Here is a 27,233-nt window from a genome sequence, read left to right as displayed (position 1 = left end):
AATTCCCTTTGACAATTCTACAATTTTTTTCTTCTCAGAGTCTTTCTATGTTATTTTTTTAATTTCTTTGTAAAAGAACAACAATTGGTATCTAGAGCCTTCTTCTTGAGAGACTTGTTGAGTAGGATAATGTATTTCGAAAATAGTATTTGACGAATGGCTTCTCCTATTTTTGATGGTGAGAACTATCAACTATGGGCTATGAGAATGGAAACTTACTTGCAGACTCTTGATCTTTGGAAAGCAGTGGAAGAGGATTATGAAATTAATCCGCTGCCAAATAATTCTACCGTAGCCCAAATCAAGAGTCACGAGAAAAAGAAAACCATTAAGTCGAATGGAAACACAACTTTGTTTGTTGTTGTTTCGACAACTATTTTCACGAAAATCATAACTCTCACATCACTTAAAGATATTTGGAATTATCTGAAGAAATAATATGCTAGAGGTAAAAGAATAATAGGAATGGAAGTATTAAATTTAATGAGGATATTCAAATAAGAATTAGAAACAGTCAAGGAATACTCTGACAGATTGCTTGGTATTGTCAACAAGATAAGATTACTAGGCACTGAATTTAAAGATACAAGAATTGTTGAAATATTTCTTTTTTATAGTGCCCAAAAGATATGAAACATGTGTTACAACTTTGGAAAACATACAAGTTCTGTCCAAAATTACTTTGGCAAAATTGTTTAATTCTTTGCAGGCACAGGAACAAAGGAGGCTTATGAGGCAAGATGACATAATTGAAGAAGCCAACCACAAAACTCAAAGCAAGGGTAATTTTTTGAAGAACTAACCACCTGGTAAGCATTGTGGCAAAAAAGGAGATCCTCCATATAAATGTTGGAAGAGAAGAACTGCAAACAACTTGTCATGAAGTTGTGATTTGCAAAAGCAAATTTCAAAAAGATGAAACAGTTGCCTAAGTCACTACTAAAGAAGAAGATCACTTATTTGTGGCAACTTGTTTTTCAACCAAAAAATTTGGTTTTGGATGATTGATATGTTGTAAATAAACTCGTAACAGAAATAATATTTGCGGTAATAAAAGTAAAACGCAACAATACAGTTAATAAACGAGAATAAAAGAGAAATAATGACACCAAGATTCTACGTGAAAATTGATATACCATGGTTTCACGGTATTATTAATATTTTTTTCTTAAGTTTAGTGTGTCCAAAAGCATTTTTGTGCTAATGTTTATATAAGTTTCTCTTTATTTTGCAGGAAATCTGTCCAAAGATGAATGCGGAGATTTTGAGCGAAAAAATGCAGAAGAGACCACCTACGGAGCTTGTGACGGTCCGTCGTGCTTGTGACGGTCCGTAGGTGGCAGCGTAGTGCAGCTGCTGAAGGAAGATGGGGAAGTCTGACCAAGTGTGGGGTTACGAAGCTTGTGACAGTCCGTCCTGCAGGTTCGTCATGAAGTTCAGAGAAGTAATCCCAGTACCCATATTCCAAGAGTTGAAGTGTTTTGGAACGAAGACCCTCGATGGACCGTTGTGCCTATAACGGTCCGTCATACTTGTCGTCGAGGGTAATGAAGAGAGAAGCAGAAGAAACTGCATAAGTATGGGACGACGGAGTCCATGACGGTCCATCGTGACCATGACGATCCGTCGCGAGGTCCATTGACCCAACCGCGTTTTCGCAGATTTCCAGCAAATAGAGTCCTTGTTTAATTAGGTTTTTATTTTCTATAAATAGTTCAAAAAACCTCATTTTTGAGGTTAGACTCGGGACCATTGTTAGACAACGTATTGTTAGACATCATATTAGTAGACACTGTATTGTTAGACTTTTGAGAATCATTAGACTTTTTGTGAGATTGTTGATTATTTTGAGATTCTTGCAAGTGATTATTGGTGATAAATCAAACAAACTTTCGGATTTTACTCTTTCTCATTGAAGTAAGTACATGAATTCTTATTTAATATATTTGAATATTGTGATTATGACTATGAGTAACTAAACTCCATAACTAGGGTTGTGAGATCCATAGGCAAATAATGAGATAAAACCTAACTAAAATAACGATTCTAGAATTGTGTCTTGCTTGTATTAATAATTCTTTCGCTTAGAAGTCTTTTTAACGGATGACCAGCGTTAGAACTCGCATTAATGCTACTTGCCGGACCAAGGAGGTAGATAATAGGAAAAGAATTATCAACATAGATTTAGTATATACTATCTAATAGGCTAGTATTGATTGGTACAAGGTAATAACTTAGTCAAATATCGAATACGATGCTTAATATGAGGTAAAGATAAGGGTTAGGAGAGAAACACACGTAGCCGGACCAAGGTGCGGAGTGAGATTTTCTAGATGCCGGACCAAGGATTTAGAAATACATAACTTATCACTTTGCATGCAAGATACTAGGAAAAAATTGTTATAGTTAGAATTATGAAGTTATGAACCTGTGGGGAACACGTAAACCCTAGTTACTTTGATTAATTGATTAAAATTCAACATTCAAAGATGTTAAGTGTCTCTTTCAACTTAGGTAGTTATTTTCATTCATTTAGAAATAAAAACCCCCTTTTATTGTTTTTACTTTCCAAGGAAGTAATTGACTGAACAAAAGTAATAAAAGATTAAAGTTAAGTCTAGACTATTTTCCTCGTGGGAACGATCCCAACCTCACTAGTTGGGTTATTTACTTGACACAACCGCTTTACTTCTTATTTGAGAAGTAAGTTTGAGCGTATCAAATTTTGGCGCCGCTGCCGGGGATTATAACTTTTAGATTAAATTGAACTTATTACTATAGTTTAGTTGATATTTTCTTGATTTTACTTTGTTTTATTGTTTTTGATTTTTTAAGAACTATCCTCCTTGTATGCCAAAAATACACGGAGAGGAAGAGAACCCTTATTTCCCTATGATCACGAATTAGAGCGTACATTGAGCAATATGAATCGAAACTTGGAAATAAATGATGATTATCCGAACCAGAACATCCCAACTCTGGTTGATGTTCATGGTCAGTTGTTACCCGATGCTCCGGGTGAACACCAATAGAAGGGACAAAATCCCGCTCCACGGCCCCAAGCATACTACAGAGGCTATGATAACATAGCAGACTCCGATGGGCCACTGGTTTTGCCTCCTCTACCCACAGGCCACACTTTTGTGGTAACGAGTAGCCCGATGCAAATGCTCACTGCCAGAGGTTTGTTTTCAGGGCTACCTTCTAAGGATCCACATGCCCATATAGCTAAGTTAAGGGCAATGTGTAAAAGCTGTGTAGGAAAGCCTGATTTAGATTTAGATGTAATAGGGCTCAGAGTGTTTCCTCTCTCACTGACGCGAGAGGCGGCTATATGGTTCACTGAGATCTCATACAACTCAATCTTCACTTGGAACCAACTAAGGGATGTTTTCTTAGCACGCTATTATCCGGTCTCCAAGAAACTAAACCACAAAGACAGAGTGAATAACTTTGTGGCACTACAAGGAGAGTCAGTTAGTAGTTCTTGGGATAGATTCACCTCATTCTTGAGAAGTGTTCCAAATCACCGTATAGATGATGAGTCACTGAAGGAATACTTCTATCGGGGACATGATGATAATAATAAAGTGGTATTGGACACTATAGCAGTTGGATCTTATGGGGAATGTCCTTATGCTGAAATTGCCGAAAAATTAGAGAAAATCTCTCGAAATAATAAAGCTTGGAGTACTAGGAAGTCTGATACAGGGAGAAACACCTTCGCAGTGCAGTCCACTCACAACCCAGCCACAGATGAGATTCGTGAAGAAATGGCTCAGATGAGAACTGACCTTGGGTTGGTACTAAAACATGTCACTGGGGGTACAGAAAAGATAAATGCAGTCAACTACTTGGCTAAACCACCACCTCCTAATGATGAATGCTATTATGCGGAGGACACTTATGCAGTAAATGAGAAGACGGGGGGTTTCCGACCAAGCGCCCAAGGCTCAAATCAGGATAATTGGCGCCAAGGTCAAGGGAACCAAGGTCGAAACTATGGTAACTATAACCGTGAGGGTTATTATGTCCGAGATGGAAACTACAACTGCGACAACAACTTCAACAGGGGTAACTACGGTAACAGAAATGATAGGAATGGGCTCTATGTCCCTCCTCAAAATCGTGAAGTTACTCCTAGGGATAGTGGAGATAGTATGGCGCGAGTTGAGGATATGTTGCACAAAATGATGAGGAGGTTCGATACTAGTGATGAGCACATTAAAGAGTTAAGGTGTGATTTAGCTAGTATTGGGCAAAAAGTTGATACACATGCAATATCGATTAAACAGATCGAGTTGCAAATGGCCCAATTATCTGCGACAGTGAACACACGGCAACCGGGCACTCTTCCTAGCAACATTGTCCAAAATCCAAAAAATGATGCGCAGTGTATGGCGATCACTACTCGGAGTGGTAAGCAAACCATTGACCCACCTATGCCATCTAATGAGGAAAATGTGAGAAAGGATGATGATAAGGTGGTAAAGGGTAGTGTGAGGAAGAAGAGAGCAATGGAAAAGATGCAGAAGTCCCTATGAAGGTAATTCCCATGCCTAGACCACCACCACCCTTCCCTCAGAGATTAGTGAAAAAGACCGAGGATGGTAAATATCAGCGTTTTATAACAATGCTAAAGTATCTCTCTATCAATGTGCCTTTGGTAGAAGCTTTAGAATAAACGCCCGGTTATGCGAAGTTTATGAAAGATCTGGTCACAAAGAAAAGATCGGTCACTTTTGAGGATGATGATAGACTGCAACATTGTAGTGCTATTGCTACAAGATCCCTCGTACAAAAGAAAGAAGATCCGGGTGCGTTCACTATTCCTTGTACAGTTGGGTCATTACATTTTGCGAAAGCATTATATGATCTGGGGGCAAGCATAAATCTCATGCCCCTCTCGATCTACAAGAAGTTGGGTTTGGGTGACCCAAAACCCACTGCGATGCAGCTACTGATGGCTAATCGGACACTGAAATGGACTATAGGGATACTCCATGATGTGCTAGTAAAAGTGGAGTCGTTCATCTTTCCGACTGATTTTGTTATTCTTGATTGTGAATTCGATTTGAAGTGTCTATTATTCTTGGGAGGCCATTCCTTTCTACAGGTAGAGCCTTAGTTGATATGGAAAAGGGGCAGATGAAATTTCGGTTGAACAATGAAGAAGCGACCTTCAACGTGTGTAGGACTATGAGGCTGAGTGGTGAGCTCCAATCAGTATCCGCCATATCCACAAAGAAAAGATGAAGAAGGAGAATGAACAAAAAAGTGCAAAAAAAGAGTTTAGGGTTGGGGATTTGGTACTTGTAGACAGTTCTGGGTCGCCTTGTCTTCCGGGCAAGCTCAAGACCAAATGGACTGGCCCTTACTTGATTACCAAGTATTCCCTCATGGAGCAGTTGAGTTAAAAGCCTAGGAGGGAGTGCGGTTTAAGAAGAATAGAGATCGAATAAAACTCTATTTTGGGCATAAAGCATCGGGGAATGAAGTGATAGAGGCATACCATCTTGATGAAGTCTGAGTAATCAAGTGTCCCCAGTCGTGCCGCGACATTAAATCAGGCGCTTATTGGGAGACAACCCAATACTTATAGTCTTTTTAGTAATGGTAGCATTTTTCTACTAATGGGTTTTTAAATTTGCAGGCACATCACCAGGAAATTCTGCAGAAAATTACTCTGCAGCAGTCACTGACGGATACATCAACGGACCGTTGCGCCAGCGACGGACCGTCGTATGCCTCCGTCGTACCAGGTACGTCTTTCTGTTATTCTCAAACTAGGGCACACATGACGGACCCAACGACGGATCATCACAAATGAGACGGACCATCGTCGGGGAGTCGTTGCGTCATTAATGAGTCATGCTCGACCCGACCCAGCTGGAGTCTTTTTCAAAATCAGACCGTTTAAACCCCCCAACCCCTCATTTCACCCCCATTCCTTCACTACTCCCCCTATTTCCCTCTCTTTTCAACTTCCAAAATCTCTCCCTCTATCAACCGATCATTGTTCCCCCAAAATTCTCCAAAGCCCTAAAAGTTACAATCTACTAGTAGGAGTTGCTGCTGTGGGTGTCTTCTTGGTCACCGAGTACTTGCCCATCTTGTTTTTCTCCAATTCTAAGGTATGTGTCTCTAATTTCTACTCATTTATCTTGCATTTTTATTTATTAATTAGTATTAGCATAGTTCTTCGTCATATGTTTGTTTTTTTATATAAGATTCTGTCTAACCTAGGTTAAAAATGTTCGAAATTGCTGTGTTTACAACCCTAGACATAGGTGCTTTCGCATTGCTAGTTTCCTAGGTAGCTGGGTTAGACAAATGTATGTCAAAAACACTACAAGTTGATTTGGGTTCGTCGGGACTGCATGGGGTACCCCCAGTTATGTCACTGATTTACAGAACGAAACCCCAATGATGGACCGTCGGACCCACGAAGGACCGTCGTAGGGTCTGTTCCAAAATCCCTAACGCCCCAATGTCCATTTTTTTCAAGTGTCCTTCAACGGACACATGTGACGGACCATCATACCCACGACGGTCCGTCCTGCACAACCGTTCTGGTTGTCAGAGACCCTCTTTCTGAGGGTCTCTCCCTCTTTCTAAGTATCCTTCAACGGACACATGTGACGGACCGTCGTACCCACGATGGTCCGTTCTGCATGACCGTTATGACGGTCAAAGACCCCTCTCCTAAGGGTCTCTCATTTTTATCTAAAAGTGTCCTCTGACAGACACCTACGACGGACCATCGTACCTGTGACGGTCCGTCCTGCACATACCGCCATATTAGTCAGAGACTCTCCTTCAGGGTTCTCCATATATACATAGTCTAAGTAAAACATGATGGACCCCATGATGGTCCGTCATAGTCACGACGAGCCGTCACCAGGCCCGTCGTGTGTCACTGTTACCATAGAAATGTCATACTGTTTTAATTTTTTTGTGTGGTTTTGCTTCTCTTGTTTGCCACTTCTCGTAATAATATTGATCCTTTACAGGTACTATCTACTATGGCACCCAAGCAAGATCAAATCTATGCACGCGGGCGATCGAAGTCTGCGCCCCGTCTGCCCGCATGGTCATTGGCTCTAATGATGAGCGTGACCCCGAGTACGTGCCCTCAGGCACTTCATCCCCTTCCCGTGCTACACGTGCTCCCAGAGCCACACCCAAAAAGGTGGCGTTCGACGTAGATACTGTCTCCCAGTCTGATGAGGAGCGCACACTGACCGGCACACCCTCTGGGTCAGCCACAAATGAAGAAGGAGCGTCTGTCTCCTTAGGAGTATCCTGGTCGGAGGAAGCCTCCGGCTCTGCTGAGGTTCCCGCACCCACCACCGCTGCAGATTCGGCCTCGTCTGATGAGGCTGACAGTTCGGAATCCACATCAGGTTCACCAGCTCAGGCCCCCACCCCAGCTACTGACCAGCCCAACCGGTGGTGTGTTGACGGGCAATTGCAAGTCTACTCTGACGCCAAGTTCCTCACTAACAAAGGAGTAATGACTCGAACACTCACCTTGGAGCGGCGGGTCCTTACAGGGAGTCTCATGACGATGCCTGAGATCCATAATCTCTTCACCAGGCATCGCCTGGAGTGGATAGCACGTCCGTTGGGACGTTACAGTGAAGAAATGGTCCGAGAGTTTTACGCATCCTACGTAGCGACTCTCCGATCACAGATAGATAGGCGGGCTGCCCCCGCCAAACAGGACCCACTCGAGCAGGTCCGAGTACGAGGCGTGCAGGTTGACATTTCTCTGCCGTCCATCCGCCGGTTTCTATACGACGAGGGTGTTGATGCTACTCGGACCCCTCTCACTGCCGAGTTTGACTACCGATGGCAGATTGTTAAAGATGGCCAGTTCCTGCGCGAGCCATCGCTGAGAGAGACCCCCAAGAAGTGGATGGCCCTGCACATGTCAGTTGATGGAGAGGGTGCCGACTGGGTGACGGAGCCAAAGGGGGCCATCAACAAGGCCAACCTAACTTTCACGGTGAAGTTCTTATGGCTGATTGTCCGCCACTGGGTTTCCCCCACAACCGCTGATAATATTGTTACATGGGATCGAGCAGTGTTGATGGCGGCGATGATTGCTGGGTTCGAGGTGGATTTCGCGTGGCTTCTACAGGCATTCATGCACGAGAGGGCTTTCAAGGTCACTACTACTTACCCTTTCCCGAGCATGATCTTTTCTCTCTGTAGGTCCGCAGGTGTGTATATGGCACGCAGATCAGTTCAAGACCCCGCAGGGCACTGTTGACGTCGGCCTCATCAGGCTCCACGCAAAGGGCCCTGTTCAGAGCTGCTCTCACTTGCTGATACGGTAGCCCAGGCCCGCACGGCTACACAGGCGGTGTCCACTAACACTACCCCGGTCGAGTCTATCCCAGGTAGTAGCACTGCCCCGAGCTCCTCTCGCACAACCCCTCTACCGGCGCTGGTCCCGCTTGCTAGGGTCCAAAAATTAGAGGTGCAAATGGCTACACTTCTGCATCATATCCAGCCGTGGATGCAGAAGTCTATTACTGAGTCAGAAGAGCACCTAGAGCGGAAAATAGTCCAGTATACAGAGCGGAAGATCGCTGAGGTTCACCAGCTTGGACACCTTTGAGTTGAGGGTGCTAGCCCGGCCAGCCCCTCCAGTGGATGTGTCGACTCTTCAGGCTGCGGTCGACAGCCTTCGCGCAGATATTGATACGATCTTAGAGGCTAGGGTGCCGGAGTCTGAGGCCCCTTCTGTCGAGCCTGCTGAAGACATAGTGTTGGCGGCCCTATTCACTACTTCAGAGATTCCACCACCTCCCCCTTGAGATCATGCCAAGAGGCATAGGGGTCGAGCAGAGGACTAGGTGCGAGCACGGAAAAAGGAGTGCCGAGAGATAGAGGCTGCGAGGAGAGCCTCACTTGCTGAAGAGGAGGCGCATCAGATGAGAGCATCAGAGTTAGCGGCTGGGGTGTCTAACTCCCAAACTTTGGAGATAGCAGGAGGCACTACTGATAGTGCGTTTTTTGCTGAGGACACCACTGAGGGTGTCCAGATTACAGAGGACGTGGATTCCGGGGAACCGGACCCACCAGCTTGCTGATCGACGGTGCTTTGCACCACATGTTTGCTTCACCGACCTCTCCAGTATTTAAATTTTTATGCATTGGAGACAATTGCATGTTTTTTTGTTGGGGGTGGGGTAAATGGAAAGTGAGTGTTAGGGTGAAGTCTGAGTAGCCCAATTCACTATCCTCTTTTGGGGTTTTTTTGCCTGTGTTCTTTTTCCCCAAAAGACTGATTGCTTTTTCTGTTGAACTGGCATGTCTATATCTTTTGTACATAGTTAAATTCTTGAGCATGATGGATAAAATGATATCCTGATAAATTGGAAAATGATACACGACTAGGCATAGTAACTGATAAATGTGTGGCTCTAAGCATGACATAGAGGTACACCATTGAATTACCCTAAGTCTGAAATTCGAACTAGGCGTCTGATAATCTGGTAGAGTGATGAGATGTCAAGTGAGTGTGAGGAAGATTTGAATAGTCCACTATTTGTACTGAGCTAGAACTTGCCTGGTTAGTCCTGCTAAAAGTAAGCTATAACACACAATTAGGAAATTATCGTAGGACGTTATTCAATATAGACCATTTTTAGCCTAAATAAAAGAAAACCAAATGAAATTTATCCTTCTTTGATCCAAATGATCTGAGCTTAAATTAGACCTTTCTTTTTCACCCCAACTGATCTTTTCTGGGAATAATGTGTTGGCCCTGGTCTCTCCTTGGACATGTGCACCTCAGCTTATGCCAAAAGCATAAGTTGAGGGTGGCTAATTGTCACGACTCAATCCGGGCCGCGACTGTCACCCACACTTACCCTCCTATGTGAGCGAACCAACCAATCTAAACCTTAACATTTCAATATAATATCAATATGAAGTAATGCGGAAGACTTAAACTCATTAATAAAAATCAATAATCAACTTCTATAACTCAAAACTTATCATTCCCCAAAATCTGGAAGTCATCATCACAAGAACATCTACGATCAAATGACTAAACTAAGAATATTCTAAAAGCTAAAAAAATACATAAGAAGCTAGTCCATGCCGGAAGTTCAAGGCATCAAGACTTGAAGAAGAAGATCCAGTCCAAGCTAGAAGCATTAGCTCACCCTGAATTTCCGATGTAGTAAGACTGGCTTGAATTACTGTTGAGTTGAAGACAATGGCACGTTTGCTGCACTCCACAAATAAACAAGAAGAGAACATAAAAGTAGGGGTCAATACAAAACACGGGTACTGAGTAGATATCATCGGCCAACTCAAAATAGAAATCAATATATATCAAGTAATATCATAAAATCAACTATGATACTCAACATGTAGCAACAACAAGCACTATATCATTAACAATTACCATCAAGTTCACACATGAGGACTCAAGCCTCAATACCATACTCATTTGGGAATCATGTTCATTAGATTGAGTATATTAACATCTTTCAAGATTCATTATCTTTATTTCTCTTGTGTCGGCACGTGACACTCCGCTCCCTCATATTCATTAATCCTCTTGTGTCGGTACGTGACACTCCGATCCCCTAAATTTACGTGTCGGTTCGTGACACCCGATCCCCTAAATCTACGTGTCGGTTCGTGACACCCGATCCCCTAATTCTACGTGTCGGTTCGTGATACCCGATCCCCTAAATCTACGTGTCGATTCGTGACACCCAATCCCCTAATTCTACGTGTTGGTTCGTGACACCCGATCCCCTAATTCTACGTGTCGGTTCGTGACACCCGATCCCCTAATTCTACGTGTCGGTTTGTGACACCTGATCCCCTAATATCATTCCATCAATTCATCAAGCCTTCTTTCTCACCAAGGCATCATCAATCTCATTACTTTAGTTCATCAAGCCTTCTCCCTTACCAAGGCATCATCATTAAAAAGAGATTAGGTTTTTATCAAAATTTGGGATTCAATAACTTCATCATGCTTAATATAATCACAATTATATGATCACGTTCATGCATGCATACAATTAAGCACATAGCAGGGTTTACAATACTATCAATATATATATATATATCATTCTCTATTAAGAGTTTACTATGAAAGCATGAAACCCATAAACTACCTCCACCGAAGAATTGAAATCAAGCAAGTTAATCCTCAAAGCTTGGTGTTTTCCTCTTTTTCTCGATCGTTTCTCTCTCTCCCTTCTTGTTCTTTCTATTTTCTTATTCAAACCCTCTTTCTTTTACCCTAATTAGTATATAATTAAGAATAAAAGATGACAATAATACCCCACTAATTAACTTAGGGTTACCTCTTTTAACCCCCAAGAATTTGAGTTATAATCCTTAACCCTCTAACTTTATAATTAAGACAAGAATAGTAAAAAACGTCCCTTAAAACGTATCAAGAAATCTGACCCAGACTGGGATTGCGCAACCTGTGACGGGCCGTCGTACCTGCGACAGTCCGTCCTGCAGGTCGTCGCAAAGTTCAGAGACCCAAATTTCCACCAAGGGTTTGTGACGGTCCGTCCTGCCATTTCATTACGAAGTTCAGAGAGTCGATTTTCAGTACCCAATTTTCAGTTTTTCTAAGTGTTTTGAAATGAGACCCTGCAACGGTCCGTCGTGCCCCTGATGGTCCGTCGTTGGGTCCGTCGCCTCAGCCTGTTTTTCCAGAATAAAATCTGCTGCTCAAAACGACTAAACAGGTCGTTACACTAATGCAGTAAACAACCTTCGTTATGGCCCTGACCCAACTTTGGGTATTATGTACCTTAACTCATGGCAAAGCCATGAGTTGAGGGTGGTTATTATGAGGAATGCTCTGGAAAGTGGGGTTGAAAGAACAAAGAAAGAGAAAGAACAAAAGTAAAGTGACTCAAGAATTAGTTGAAAGAAAAGTAAAGAAAAAGAAAAATATACAAGAAATACAAGCAAGAAAAGAAGAGAGTCACTTACACGAATGAAGAAAGAAGAGAAAATAGCAAGGTGAAAGAATATGAGAAACTGGGCGAGATAAAATGATAGAAAGTGGAAGGTTTATGTCAAGGAGGGAAAAAAGTCACTAAAGTATACCTAAATATACCCTACCTGACCCTGAGCCTATGTTACAAGCTAAGAAAGTCCTATCCTGATCCTAAGGGTTTTATAGCGAACTTAAGGCAGTGAAAATAAGGGCAAGCTTATGGAAAAAGGTATGAATGAGTGTGACTTTGTTCTGAGAGCGAGTGTTGAAAAGTAATCCTTATACTCAAACTGAAATCATTGTGTGAAAAATGACGATTTTTTTTACAAGTGAGGACACTAGTTGCAATACCGGAATTGTTAGCACCTCGGTGAGAAATTGAAGAGGATAGGTGTTAGTGCATGGTGCGTCTGTGTCATGTTCTGATCCCACATAATTCAAGCGTAATAGTGATAGAATTCATAGATTTGATGAGATTAATCGGGATTGATAGCCAAATGATTGCAAAGGATAAAACATGGATAATATTGTACAAAGATTTTGTATTGAGTCATAGTACGTCGCTTGAGGACAAACAACAAATTTAAGTTGAGGGTGTTGATATACCGTGGTTTCACGGTATTATTAATACTTTTTCCTTAAGTTTAGTGTGTCCAAAAACCTTTTTGTGCTAATGTTTATATAAGTTTCTCTTTTTTTTTGCAGGAAATCTGTCCAAAGATGAATGCGGAGATTTTGAGCGAAGAAATGCAGAAGAGACCACCTACGGAGCTTATGACGGTCAGTCGTGCTTGTGACGGTCCGTAGGTGGCAACGTAGTGCAGCTGCTGAAGGAAGATGGGGAAGTCTGACCAAGTGTGGGGTTACGAAGCTTGTGACGGTCCGTCGTGTCTATGACGGTCCGTCCTGCAGGTTTGTCATGAAGTTCAGAGAAGTAATCCCAGTACCCATATTCCAAGAGTTGAAGTGTTTTGGAATGAAGGCCCTCGACGGACCGTTGTGCCTATGACGGTCCGTCATACTTGCCGTCGAGGGTAATGAAGAGAGCAACAGAAGAAATTGCATAAGTATGGGAAGACGGAGTCCATGATGGTCCGTCGTGACCATAACGATCCGTCGCGAGGTTCGTCGACCCAGCCGCGTTTTCGTAGATTTCCAGCAAATAGAGTTCTTGTTTAATTAGGTTTTTATTTTCTATAAATAGTTCAAAAAACCTCATTTTTGGGGTTAGAATCGGGACCATTGTTAGACTCCGTATTGTTAGACATCACATTAGTAGACACTTAATTGTTAGACCTTTGAGAATCATTAGACTTTTTGTGAGAGTGTTGATTATTTTGAGATTCTTACAACTAATTATTGGTAATTAATAAAGCAAACTTTCGGATTTTACTCTTTCTCATTGAAGTAAGTACATGAATTCTTATTTAATATATTTGAATATTGTGATTATGACTATGAGTAACTAAACTCCATAACTAGGGGTGTGGGAACCATAGACAAATAATGAGATAAAACCTAACTAAAATAACGATTCTAGAATAGTGTCTTGCATGTATTAATAATTCTTTCGCTTAGAAGTCTTTTTAACGGATGACCAACGTTAGAACTCGCCTTAATGCTACTTGCTGGACCAAGGAGGTAGATAATAGGAAAAGAATTATCAACATAGATTTAGTATATACTATCTAATAGGCTAGTATTAATTGGTACGAGGTAATAACTTAGTCAAATATCGAATACGATGCTTAATATGAGGTAAAGATAAGGGTTAGAAAGCAACACATGTAGCCGGACCAAGGTGCGCAGTGAGATTTTCTAGAAGCCGGACCAAGAATTTAGAAATACATAACTTATCACTTTGCATGCAAGATACTAGGAAAGAATTGTTATAGTTAGAATTATCAAGTTATGAACCTGTGGGAACACGTAAACCCTAGTTACTTTGATTAATTGATTAAAATCCAACATTCAAAGTTGTTAAGTGTCTCTTTCAACTTAGGTAGTTATTTTCATTCATTTAGAAATAGAAACCCCCTTTTATTGTTTTTACTTTCCAAGGAAGTAATTGACTGAACAAAAGTAATAATAGATTGAAGTTAAGTCTAGACTATTTTCCTCGTGTGAACGATCCCAACCTCACTAGTTGGGTTATTTACTTGACTCGACCGCTTTACTTATTATTTGAGAAGTAAGTTTGAGCGTATCAGAAATCCTCCTAAATAAGGAAAAATGACGACCCGAGAGGGGCAACTGATATCATTATAGTAAGGATTTTCCACTTGTAGGTCTGAGTAAAACTCCAAAGACTACTAGACACTCAAAAGAAATATCTCTCTATTAATTTTTCTACCTTACTACAATATCACTCACACTCTCTATTTTTCTTCAGAGACTATTTTCCTCTGTGATATCTCATTCTTCTTTTCTCTCCTTATTTTTGGTGCATTTAAGAATGGAGAGTGACCCTCCCTTTTATAGAGAACAAATGCACTACCCTCCAAATATGCTATAGAAGAAAATAGTTTTTTTCTTCTTCACAACTTACTAACTTTTGAATATTGAGGAAAGCTGAAAATAAATCGGCACACCAAATCTGCCAAACATTGAAATTGTGAGAGTTATTCAAAGTTTGGCACATGGAGATGGATCCCACAATCTCCTAGGGGTGTGCAAAAATCGAACCGACCAATAAACCGAATTGATAAAATATTATTGGGTTATTGTTATTGGGTTATTGGGTTTTTAGTGGGTTTAAAAAAAATAATTATTGGGTTATTGGGTCGGTTTCGATTTTTCCTATTGGGTTATTGGGTAAACCGATAACCCAATAAGACGATAGTTATTTACTACTTTACCCTTCCTTAATATTAAATATACATAATTTAATACATAAATAGATTCAATATTACTTATATTAGCTTTTCAGTATCTCAATATTTAGTACTTATACTTTTGGAGCCTTTAGTCTTTACTTTGTAGGGTTAGAAACGGTGGCAGCCGGCAAGTCTTCGAGGAGGTTTTGCAACAGCGACGGTGACTCGATGAGAATTTCTCTTCTTCTCCAAATTTACATACTTAATTCCAAATTTATTTGCTTAACCACATATACTAAACGACCTCGTGGGATCCAGTGCAAATTTAGCATGCAATGTATGAGTTCATGTAGATTCATCAAATTTTACCCACAAAAAGTATGAATTCATACTTATAATAATTTTATTTATTTATTATTAATACTCTTTTCCTTTCTTGGATCTTTGACCATTTGTTTTCTTTTTCTTTTTCATGTCTTAAGCTCTTGTTTGCTGCCAAACACAATGTCAGTAGTCTTGATCATTTGGTTCGATTTCTAGGATTGATTGTTGTAGTATGCATCAGTTTATTTTTGTTTAATTCTCTAATTAAAATATGTAAAGAAACATGTCTTGTTGAACTATATTATTGTGTTAGTACCAAGCAGGCTTTTCCTTTTCAGCAATGTTGAATACTTCCTTTAAAATATCTTTAGTTTCTCTTTAGTTTACCTTGAAATTATTTTATTATTGCTGCATGATTAGTGATTATTGTTGAAATCATTTTTTACAGAGACACACATATGGGCTATGGCTTAAAATATTTCAACTGATGAGGTAGTGATCATGGTGATGAAAGTATTAACTCAAATGTTATGCGTCAAACACAAACTGTTCAGCCAAAGGTTGCAAAAGAAAGAAAGAAAAGGTCTCGAGCATGGGATAATTTTGGAACATTTGTTGATGAAGAAGGAAATAAGAAAGCAAAGTGTAAGAATTGCGGCCAAGATTATTTTGCTGATTCAGTTAAAAATGGTACAAAGGCAATGCTTACTCATATGTTAACATGTAAAAAGATGCCCAAAGTTGTTGACAAAAGTCAAACTCAAATAGGCTTTCAATCTGCTCAAGGAGGGAATACATGTGATGTGGTTGTTGTTTCCTGGAAATTTGAGCAAGAACAATGTAGGAGAGATTTATGTCGCATGGTAATTGTGGAGGAACTACCATTCAAGTTTGTCGAGAAGGAAGGTTTTAGAAACTTTATGAAAGTAGCACAATCTCATTTCAAGATTCCTTCTAGTACCACTGTGACACGTGATTGTTTTAAGCTTTATGATGAAGAAAAGCAAAAGTTGAAGAGATTTCTCAGTGAAGCACGTCAAAGAGTATGTCTGACAACTGATACTTGGACCTCTTTGCAACAGATTAATTATATGTGTATCACTGCACATTGGATCAATAATGAATGGATAATGCATAAGAGGATAATCAAATCTGTCCAATTTCCAGCCATAAAGGTGAAGATATGGCTAATGAGATTATTAAATGTTTGTGTGATTGAGGCTTAGAAAAATATTTACCATCACAATCGATAACGCTAGTTCGAATGACGTGACTGTGAAAGAGTTATCTAATATGTTCACTAAACGGGGGATCAATTTCATGAATGGAGAACACGTTCATGTGAGGTGTATGACGCATATTCTAAATCTTATTGTTCAAGATGGTTTGAAGGTGTCTGTTGTTTCTATTGAACGGGTTAGAAAAGCAGTTAAATTCATAAGGTTGTCTCCTACAAGGTGTAAGAGGTTCCAAGAATGTTGTGAAGATGTTGATATTAATTGTAAGAAATCTTTAAGTTTGGATGTTTCCACAAGATGGAACTCTACATACTTGATGTTAAATAGAGTTATTGAGTTTGAAAATGCATTTTCCAGCTATTCTGCTCGTGATATTGGCTTGTTACATTACCTTCAGTTTGTTAAGGATGAAGATGGAAAAGATGAAAATGGAAGCGTTGTTGGTGCCCTTTTGAGTGATGACTGGGACAATGTAAGAAAAATTGCTAATTTTCTTCAAATTTTTCATGATCTTACCAGAGAAGTATCTGGATCACACTATGTCACAACAAACTCACATTTTCTTAAAATTTGTGAGGTTTCTTGTTATTTGAAAAAATTGATATCAAGTGAAGATGATAGCGATGATCTTTTGGGTAAAATTGCTTCAAATATGAGAGAAGAATTTGATAAGTATTGGGGTACTCCAAAGAAGATGAACAAAATGATTTTTATTTCTTGCGTTTTGGATCCTCGTCACAAGTTTGTTTCAGTTGGCTTTGCACTTCAAATGATGTTTGGCAAAGAAGCTCCAATTTTAGAGAAAGGAGTTAGAGACTACATGGAGTGGTTGTTTGGTGAATATGTAAAGTCCCTTTCTAAAGATAAAGGTAGTCAACACTCTTCATCTTTATCTAGTTCTTCATTTGAAAATTCCAGTTCACTACTTTCAAGTTCAGGCAGTGTTGTCCAATCGATAGGATCTTTAGGGACATTCATGGGTGATGTAATGAAACATAAAGCTAAAAATACAACAACTGTCAAAACAGAATTGCAAAAATATCTTGCTGAAGAAAATGAAGTTGAAAGCAAGAACTTCAACATCTTGTCTTGGTGGAAAATAAACTTACCCAGATTTCCCATTCTTGCTAAGATGGCTCGGGATGTGCTAGCTATTCCCATTTCAAGTGTGGTATCCGAGTGTGTGTTTAGTACTGGTGGACGTATCTTGGATTCATTTAGGAGTTCATTAAATCCTAAATTAGTGCAAACACTAGTGTGCCTTCAAGATTGGATAAGAAGTAAATCAAGACCAATAAGTGTTGAAGAAGATATAGATGTCCTCGAACAGCTTGAACAAGGTAATGATATTTTAATTATAATAGTTTGAGTTGTTATTGTGATTCGTCATAAGCATATTTTTAGTTGATTAACGTAAATTCTTTATAGATTTGGCTAATACTAGCATTCTGGATGATTAATGTGGAGTTAAAACTCTTCCTTTTTTGCACTTGGATCTTGATATTTGGTAAGCCACTCTAGATACAAGTTGCTCTAAGCCTAATAGTATGCAGCTTAAAGTGTTATTTGAATGTGGATGTTATGCATTTATAGAGCCTATTTCATTAAATATGTTCATCATCAAAGTGTGTTCAATTTTGTCATTAAATGTAAAGATGTACTCTAATAGTCTATCAACTGTCTTTTTCTTTTTTAGGCGCTGTGATTTTTTGGTTAGGATATTGGTGAGAACTTTGTTGATTATCTGGTGGATCAAGCAACTGTTCAAGATTGTCTCATTAAAGTATTTTATTTTAGTTTTAATTCTAGTTCGTAATTGTAGGCGATAGCTTTTGCAAGTTTGTGAATGTTAGTAATTTGATCAACATTCAAAGTTTCCTATTATGTTTTGGCAGGTAAGTTGGTAACATGTAATTATAACATACGTACTATTATATATTATTTGATCGATATTTTTTTATTGGGTTAACCGAAACTAAACCGATAACATCAAAAACCGATAAACCAAAAACCGATAAAAAATTTCTTATTGGTTTGTTATTAGGTTAGCATATTTTAAAACCAAAAACCGATAAACCAAACCGATTATATATAAAACCGAACCGAACCGACTGATGCACACCCCTACAATCTCCCCCTCCAGACTCATTCACCTGAAGGAGGTAGCTCTAAGTTTCTAGCTTGAGTGCATTCTGAAAGATCTTGCTTAATTCTACTGCACTTTGACTATCACAATAGACGACATACTCCTTCTGGTGCAATCCAAGTTCTTGAAGATATTGTTTCAGCCATACCATTTCTCTGCCAGCTTCAGTAGCTGCAATATACTCAGCCATACTGCCATGATATAGCTCCCCCCAAAATGTAAACAAATATCCACTAATGAATTTTCTATTATCAAGGTCACCTGCAATATCAACATCTGTATAGCCCTTCAAGATTGTATCAGATCCTTCAAAACACAAGAATTCTCTTGTGGTACCTCTTAGGTGAACTCCCCACTGCTGAAGAATAAGGAACTTTGGTCATTCTCTATTTCTCCTCTTTTGTTGTAGGACAAATCTGTTTGCTCAACTTTAAATGACTCGCAAGAGACGTGCTTATATGTTTAGCAATCTTCGTGTTGAAGCGTTCTAGTACACATTCAATGTACTTATCTTGAGTTAGCCACAACTTTCTTTTTGTTTGTTCTCGAACAATCTTCAACCCTAGAATATATTGTGCTGGGCCCAAGTCCTTCATGTCAAATGACTTTTACAAATCAAACTTCAACCTTGCAATCAACTCTTTGTCTTGTCCTACAATCAACATGTCATCCACATACAATAACAAAATAATACAATTGTTGTCATAAAATCTTTTGAAGTACACACATGGATCAGAATAGGTCTTTGTGTACGTTTGACTTTTCATGAAAGAGTTAAACTTTTTGTACCATTGCCTTGGTGCCTATTTTCACTCATAGACTCTTATTCAATTTGCACACCATGTGTTTCTTTCCATATACCTCAAATCTCTCTAGTTGCTCCATATAACCTCTTTCAAATCTTCGTGAAGAAATGTAGTTTTCACGTCTAATTGCTCCACTTCAAGATCTAGGCTAGTTGCTAGGCTCAAAACAGTTCGAATAGAAGTCATTTTGATAACAGGTGAAAATTTTCATCAAAATCAATACCTTTCTTTTGTTCAAAGCATTTACCAACCAATCGAGCTTTGTACCTGACCAACATGCCATTTCCATCTTTCTTGAGTTTAAAGACCCACTTGCACTTAAGTGGTCTTTTGCCTTTTGGAAGTTCAACTAGCTGGAATATGCAATTTTTTTTCGTAGAGATTCCCATTTCTTCTTTTATGGCTTTCATCAATTGGATATTTTTGGATGAGAAAACACCTCTTTAAGATTTTCTGGCTCCCCTTCATCATTGATGAGGACATACTTTGAGAAAGGGTACTTGGATGACTCTACCCTTTATCTTTCTAATCTCTTCAAAGGTTGAGATTGTTCTTCTTCTTCCAGATACTTTATTTGCTCGGTATTATCACCAAGTTTCTCCCCCTGCTCAACAATCTCATCAAGTTGCTTTTCTTGTTCAGAAACTTCACTGATCGTACTTTCTGCACTTATGGGATGGTTAGAAGAAGAAGGAATGGTAACAAGATTAGGTACTACACCATTTTTTTCTTGGCCTTCTCAGATAAATCATCAGAAGTTCCACCTTCACTTTCTTAAAAGATTACATCTCTGCTTCTGCTGACCTTCTTCTTCACAGGATCCCACAGTCTATACCCGAACTCTTCATCTCCATATCTAATGAATATGCAAAGAACTGATTCATCATCTAGCTTGGTTCTCTACTCCTTCGGTACATATGCAAAAGCTTTGCATCTAAACACCTTTAGGTGCGAGTAAGACATCTCCTTGTTGGTCCAAACTCTCTATGGAATGTAAAACTCTAATGGAACTGATGGACTACAATTGATAAGATAACATGCTGTCCGAACTGCTTCACCCCAAAATGACTTAGGTAATTTATCCATTCTGAGCATGCTTCTCACCTTCTCAATAATGGTGCGATTCATTCTCTCAGCTACACCATTGTGTTGTGGGATTCTAGGAACTGTCTTTTCATGTCTGATTCCATCTTTGAGCAGTACTCTTCAATTCTCTCGAAGTGTACTCACATCCATTGTTTGTTTGAAGATGTTTTAACTTCTGACCGATCTCTCTTTCTACTAGAGCATGAAATCTTGAAATACTTGAAACACCTGATCTTTGCTTTTCAAGATATAAACCCATATTTCGAGAAGCTTCATCAATAAACGTAATAAAGTACTTACTACCTCCCATCGATTCTATCTCTATTGGACCATAAACATCAATATATACCAAATCAAGTATATTTAACTTTCTTTCAGATGATATCTGAAATGATACTCTATGTTGCTTACCAAATAAGCAGTAGTTACAAGGTTTTATTGTTGTACGTTTGGCAAAAGAGAAGAGTGATTTTTGGACAAAATTTGCAATCGTAACATTTCGGATTCTAGATAAACTAAGGCTAAGCTAATAAAAACAAGAAAGATCAAATTTGGAAATAAGTAAGGAAATCTCGAAATTTTCTAGATTTCAAAAGAAAGTTTGGTCTATTTCAAAATGCCATAACTCCCAGCTTAGGAAGAATTTGTGTGAGTTATTTACATGGATGGAAATATCATTGGAAGATATTTCTAATGATGCCAAGTTTGCGAATTTCTGAGATCGTATGAGTGAGATTTAGACTTCAGAAGATGGGCAGTTGAGCAAGGAAATGTTCCAAAACCGGATTAAGGGTGTTTTGGTATTTTCCTTAATTCAATTAATTATTTCATGTTGGAGTAATATGTTAGGGTCTAAACTAATCCCATTCAGTTTATGCACTAAAAAAAGACTAGGGTTTTCAAAGCAAGGAGACAAGAGGAGAAGGAAGAAAAAGACGCAAGAACACAAAGTTTAGCTTCGTGGATTTTTGTCGGGGGTGATCCCAACAAGGTATGTGGGATATTTTGTATTAGGTTACTTCACCTACACACTATTTTCATTCAAATCAGTTAATTTCATGAATTAACTCATGTTAGAGGTTGGGATCTTGAAAGAAAGTTTGATGTTCTTGTTGATTGGTTTGTTGTTGATCGCTCTTAGTGGTACTCAATGTTTTAGGATTGTTCCATGTCTAAATCATTGGGTAATAAGTTAATTAGGGATCCTAAGTGTTTGGGGTCGGATCCATGGGAGTTTGGGAAGGTTTAGAGATGAAAAACAAAGAAGAAAGTCAGAAAACCCGTTGTGGGGATGCTAGGGTGCCACGCCTCCAAACCCTCTCAGGACAGAGTCTGTCCGTCAGGCTCTGGTGCACCACGCCTCTTAAAGCGCTTGATGACAACCTCCGTCTGTCAGGCGATGGTGCTCTGCCCCTTTCAGAGCGTCGGGATCCCCTAGAAACCCCATTCTTTCCCTATCTTTTTATACTAGTTCCTAAGTGATGTACCCCTCATTCCTAGTTGTTTCCAACACTCTAAGGTACATATAAACATCATGAAATCATCCATAAACATGGGATGATTATCCTTGAATCCGTAATTCAATTCAAGGAAAGTAAGGTCAAAGTCAAAGAAGTTAAGAGTTAAGTCTAGAAGTTAAGAAGCAAGGCAAGATAAAGTTTTCTCAAGTCTTTCACAAATGTTTTCACTTTGTTTTAAATACATAAAGTTCAAGTCAAGAAATAGTAAAGAGTTGAGTTCATATCCAAAAATATATAAGAGAACTAAGTATTCCCTAAGAGTTAAAGTTTCAAGTTAAGTAAAGAGAAAGAGTTGAGTTCATTTCTCAAAAGATATATGGGAAATAAGTATTCCAAGAGTTTTTCAAATGTTTCACATTTGAGTAAAGAGAGGAACTAAAAGTTCCAAAAGAGTTTTGAACTAAAAGGAGAACATTGATTCCAAAAAGGAGCTTCTTAAAGCTAATGGGTTCAGTAAATTATCTCAACCCAAAGGAAGGAAGTTTTTATTAAAAGCATGAGTTAAAGTACATTTTTGGGAGTAGTATTGAGCATCGATGTGGAGATGAGAGTTCATATTAATTCAAGTCTCCATGTAAACCATGTAGCCAATATGAGAATTGACTTGTCATACTTTTTAGATGATCACGTAAGGAGAGCTAGTGGATCCACTAAGTTGAGTAAGGTCCTATACCGGTGGAAAGATGTAGGATGGTCCTCTTGCAACGTGACATAAGACGTTATATCATCACTTAGGCTCATAATGATGGTTGTCGATTAGAGTAATTCCCATAGTGGTGATATCTTGTATGTGATTTGAATTGCTTTATATGTATATCATTTGAGTTAAGAATACTCTTGAGTTGAGTAGAGACAAGGTAAGTTCATCTAATCCCCTTAATATTAAGTCATTGTTTAGCTCTCCAACTCGCATACTCATACATTTAATGTACTACAGCCTGCATCATTTCATGATGCAGACGCAAGTACCCAGGATCAGCACGCAGTGCTTCGTTGATCCAGATTGAGCTTCATAGTTTGTGTTGAGCCTCCTTCTATTCTAGAGGACATCTTTTTATTTCTACATTATCTTAGATTATAGGATGTTGTGGGGTTTGTCCCAACATCTCTCTCTAGACAATTTAGAGGCTTCTTAGACTAAAATATTTCAGTTTGGAGTTGTTTTTAAGTTATTAAGACTCAAGTGCCATTCTGGAGAAAGTTATGACATGACGTATTTCCCTTTTATTATGTATTACTCGTGTCAAAGTTGAGGTATTATATTCCGCTGATTTAAGTAGCCAGGCCAGGGGTTCACTTGAGGGCAAACAACGGTCTTCAAGTGCTGGTCCGGCCTAGGGTGTAGCTCGGGGTGTGACAAACTTGGTATCAGAGCGAAAAGTTCAAGAGTCCTAGGGAGTCTATGAAGCCGTGTCTGTAGAATCTTGGTCAACGCTTTGAACCGTGCTACATCAAAGTTAGGAGGCTGCGACATTTAGAAATGTTTCACTTCTTTCATCTTTTTTAGTGCGAAGAGTTTATCTCTAAAAGTCTCTCTCTAATTCATGCTTACGCGTATTATCAGATTATCATGCCTCCAAGAAGAGCATTCAGAGGTCGACCACGAAGAAATGCTGTGGAACAAGAGGTTCCAAATGTACCATAGGTGCAACCCCAAAGAGAGGTTACCAATGCTGAATTTCCAGAAGCTATTCGGATGTTGAGTCCGGTTGTGACCAATCAAGTCGGGCAGCAGAAAGGAGCTCGACAGGAAGGGGTAGGTACTTTGAGAATTCATAAGTTCTTTAGGATGAACCCTCCTAGTTTCATTATATCAAACACTACTGAAGATCTAGAGAACTTCATAGAGGAGTTGAACAACGAAGATAATGTATGTGGTCGATGCTAAGAGGGTTGAATTGGCTGCATACCAACTGAATGGTGTGTCCAGAACATGGTTCGATCAAATGGAAGGAGGGTAGGGATTATGACTCACCCCATCCAAGGTGGGCTTGCTTCGAGAAAGCCTTCTTGGGGAGGTTCTTTCCTCGTGAACTAAATAAAGCCAAGGTGAGATAGTTCCTTACTTTGAAACAGGTTTCCATGAGTGTTCATGTATATGGGTTGATCTTCACCCACCTATCTCGCTATGCTCCGGTGATGGTGAAAGACATGAAGAGTAGAATGAGTCTATTTGTTGCAAGGTTGGGTCGTACTTCAAGCTAGGAAGGTAGGGATGCCATGTTGATAGGTGACATGGATATATCGAGGCTGATGGTATACGTTCAACAAGTTGAATAAGATAAGGTGAAGAATAAAGAGAAGTACTGAAACAAGAAGGAAAAGACTGGGAATGAGTCTGGCCAACAGAAAGGTGGTTCGAGCCGACCACAATTCCATAAATTAAATGGGCATGCACCATCATCTGCTAGTGCACCTGCACCAGAAATCGCGGTGAGTATAGCGGTCACTATTCATAACACTTCAAGGCTAGACCGGCCCTATCTCAATATAGTGTGGCACAAAGAGGTGGTGGGAGTTCTGCATGTGGAAAATATGGTAGAATTCACCCTGGAAAATGTCGTGATGGCTAGACAGGTTGCTTCAAGTGTGGTCAAGAGGGTCACTTCATGAGAGAATGCCCTAATGATCAGTAAAGTGATAAAAATCAAGGCAACCTACCCCAATCTTCATTAGTTGCTCCACCAAATAGGTTTGCACCCAGAGGAGCTACTTCTGGTGCCGGCGGAGGGGCAAATCGCCTCTATGTTTGCACCCTGAGGAGCTACTTCTGGTGCCGGCGGAGGGGCAAATCGCCTCTATGCAATCACTAGCCGCCAAGAGCAAGAGATCTCTCCAGATGTGGAACACAACAATACAATTAATCAATGAGAATAAAAGAGAAATAATGACACCAAGATTTTACGTGGAAACTCTCCAAAATAAGGAAAAAAACCACGAACTGAGAGTAGCAACTGATATCACTATATTAAGGATTTTTACACTCGTTGGTCTGAGTAAAAATCCAAAGACCACCACGCACTCAAAACAAAATAACCCTCGTTTGATTTTTCCACCTCACTACGATATCGCTCACACTCTCTATTTTTCCTCACAAATTATTTTCCTTTGTGATGCCTCACTCTTCTTTTCTCTCCTTTGTTTTTTGTGCAGTTAAGAGTGAAGATTGACCCTCCCTTTTATAGAGAACAAATTCTAAACCCTCCAAATGTTATATAGAAGAAAAACAATTTTTTATTATTCACAACTTACCAACTTTTGAATATTGAGGAAAGCTGAAAATATATCAGCACACCAAATCTGCCGAACTTTGAAATTGTGAGAGTTATTCAAAGTTTTGCACATTAGGATGGACCCCACATGCTAGTGGTTGTACAAAACACATGACATATGAAAGAAATCTTTTTAAAGAGTTCATTCCAATGAAAAATAAGAAATTCATAATTGGAAATGGTGATTGTATTCCTGCAAAAGCAAAGAGAGTCTGTTTCAATTAAAACAAATATAGGTACAAAAATAATTTTAGATATTTTTTATATGTCTGATATTGATAAAAGTTTGTTTAGTGTTGGTCAGTTAATAGAAAAAGAATTTAAACTATTATCTGGAAATAAATATTGTCGAATCTTTGATTCTACTAAGCAAGAGACTTTACGAGTTGAAATGAGAGGTAAGAGTTTCTCATTTAATCAAACAGATAATGCACACAAGCCTTACAAGATAAATGATGGATTAACAGATTTGTTTACAAGGTCAATTTGATATATGACTACAATTTACAATTCCTAATCCAAGAATGACTATTGAGAATATGTCTCAGGATATTGCAGATATAAATCAGTTAGCTATTTTTAGGGTTTTAAAATTATGTTATTAGAGTCTTATTTGACTTATATTTAGGAGTTTATTTTTTATTTATTATTTGAATTTTTACTGATAATTTAGTAGCATATTTTTATATTTTCAATTAGAAATTATATTTATATATATAAGTCTTTGGATTATTAATAAATCAATTCCCTTTCACAATTCTACAATATTTTTCCTCAAAGTCTTTATCTATTATTTTCTTAATTTCTTTATAAAAACATCAACATGCGACAAGTTTTTTCTCTTGAAAAAAACATAAATATCTATGATAGATGAGGAACCACCAAGATTTTTGTTTTATCTATTGTTCTCCTATTCGTTCAAGACAATATTAGTGGACATACATCCGCCAATATACCCAAAGTTAAGAAATTTATGTCTTCCTCATGTCTTTAAAAAAAGACACCAAAGTAATTCCTAGAGTCGTGGACTCCGGGAATAACGAGATCGTACTCTGATTTAATTCCTCCCGTAATGTGAAAATTAAACATTACAAAAATAAATATTCAAGTACAACCAAGAGACGAAGAAAGATTTGAAGATTTATATATTTAAGCTCACAATTGTCACTCTTCAAGTTGAGTGGTGGCTTTATCCCCTCAAATTAAGGTCAAAATTAGTCCATAAATGATTTATGATACTATTTTAAAAGGTTAAGGTGTTTTATGTCTAAATTTGAAAAGACGACATTGATCATCACTATAGTCTAAAATTGTTGGCGCAGATACTTAGTCGTAGGTGTGACAGTCATTTAGACATCCCTTTTTCCACATGCATGGATTTCTACTGCTCATTGATTCTCGTATAAGCGACAATTTACAACATCACAGGAATGACCCTTTCTTTGTTGTTGCAACTCTTGTGTAACAGTGACAGTTAATTTATAGCAACAACTTTTTCATTTTCTCCTCTTTTGGATTCATTTTTCTTCAATCCTTTTTTTCTCAACCTTTAACTTATTATTCTCATACAACACAGATAAATAGTCTCATTCGATGAGTAGAATGCACAAAAATCACAAGAAAAAGGACACAAATAAGTGACAAAATTTACCATTTATCAATTTCTTACTCATAATTAATTAAGGTATACGTCTTTATATGTATTCCCTTGTTCATTAACAACCACAACATTGACCTTTGGTATGTTGTGTTTTAAATGGTGTAAATAGAAATGAAGAGTTGCAACTTTTATGAAGAGTTGTGACTTTTACAAAAAGTTGTGACCTTTCCGAAATATTGTGACTTTTTCAAAGGTTTGTGACCTTTCTGGTAAGGCACAATAAGAACCTTTTCACACTACCCTTTGTTTTCTATAAATTTAGAAATTTTCTCTCATTTTAGAAAAAAGAATTTCTTGACTTCTTCTATTACTACTAGATCTAGTATGTAAGTATGTTTTACTTTTGTTGAGTGGTTCGCTG

At 38.7% G+C, this 27,233-nt stretch overlaps 1 protein-coding gene across 1 annotated transcript; it reads left to right on the top strand.

Annotated features, from left to right (window-relative positions):
* Positions 1-15,674: 15,674 nt before the first annotated feature.
* On the top strand, positions 15,675-17,842 carry LOC138338800 (zinc finger BED domain-containing protein RICESLEEPER 2-like). The gene is made up of 3 exons (XM_069289886.1): positions 15,675-16,187; positions 16,537-17,722; positions 17,811-17,842. Exons 1-3 carry the CDS (start codon positions 15,675-15,677, stop codon positions 17,840-17,842), a joined length of 1,731 nt encoding a protein of 576 aa, XP_069145987.1.
* The last annotated feature ends 9,391 nt before the right edge of the window (positions 17,843-27,233 follow it).

This window comes from Solanum lycopersicum, chromosome 10 (genome assembly GCF_036512215.1).
Source record: "Solanum lycopersicum chromosome 10, SLM_r2.1".
NCBI classification, from domain to species: domain Eukaryota; kingdom Viridiplantae; phylum Streptophyta; class Magnoliopsida; order Solanales; family Solanaceae; genus Solanum; species Solanum lycopersicum.
This window is presented reverse-complemented; position numbering and strand designations above follow the sequence as displayed.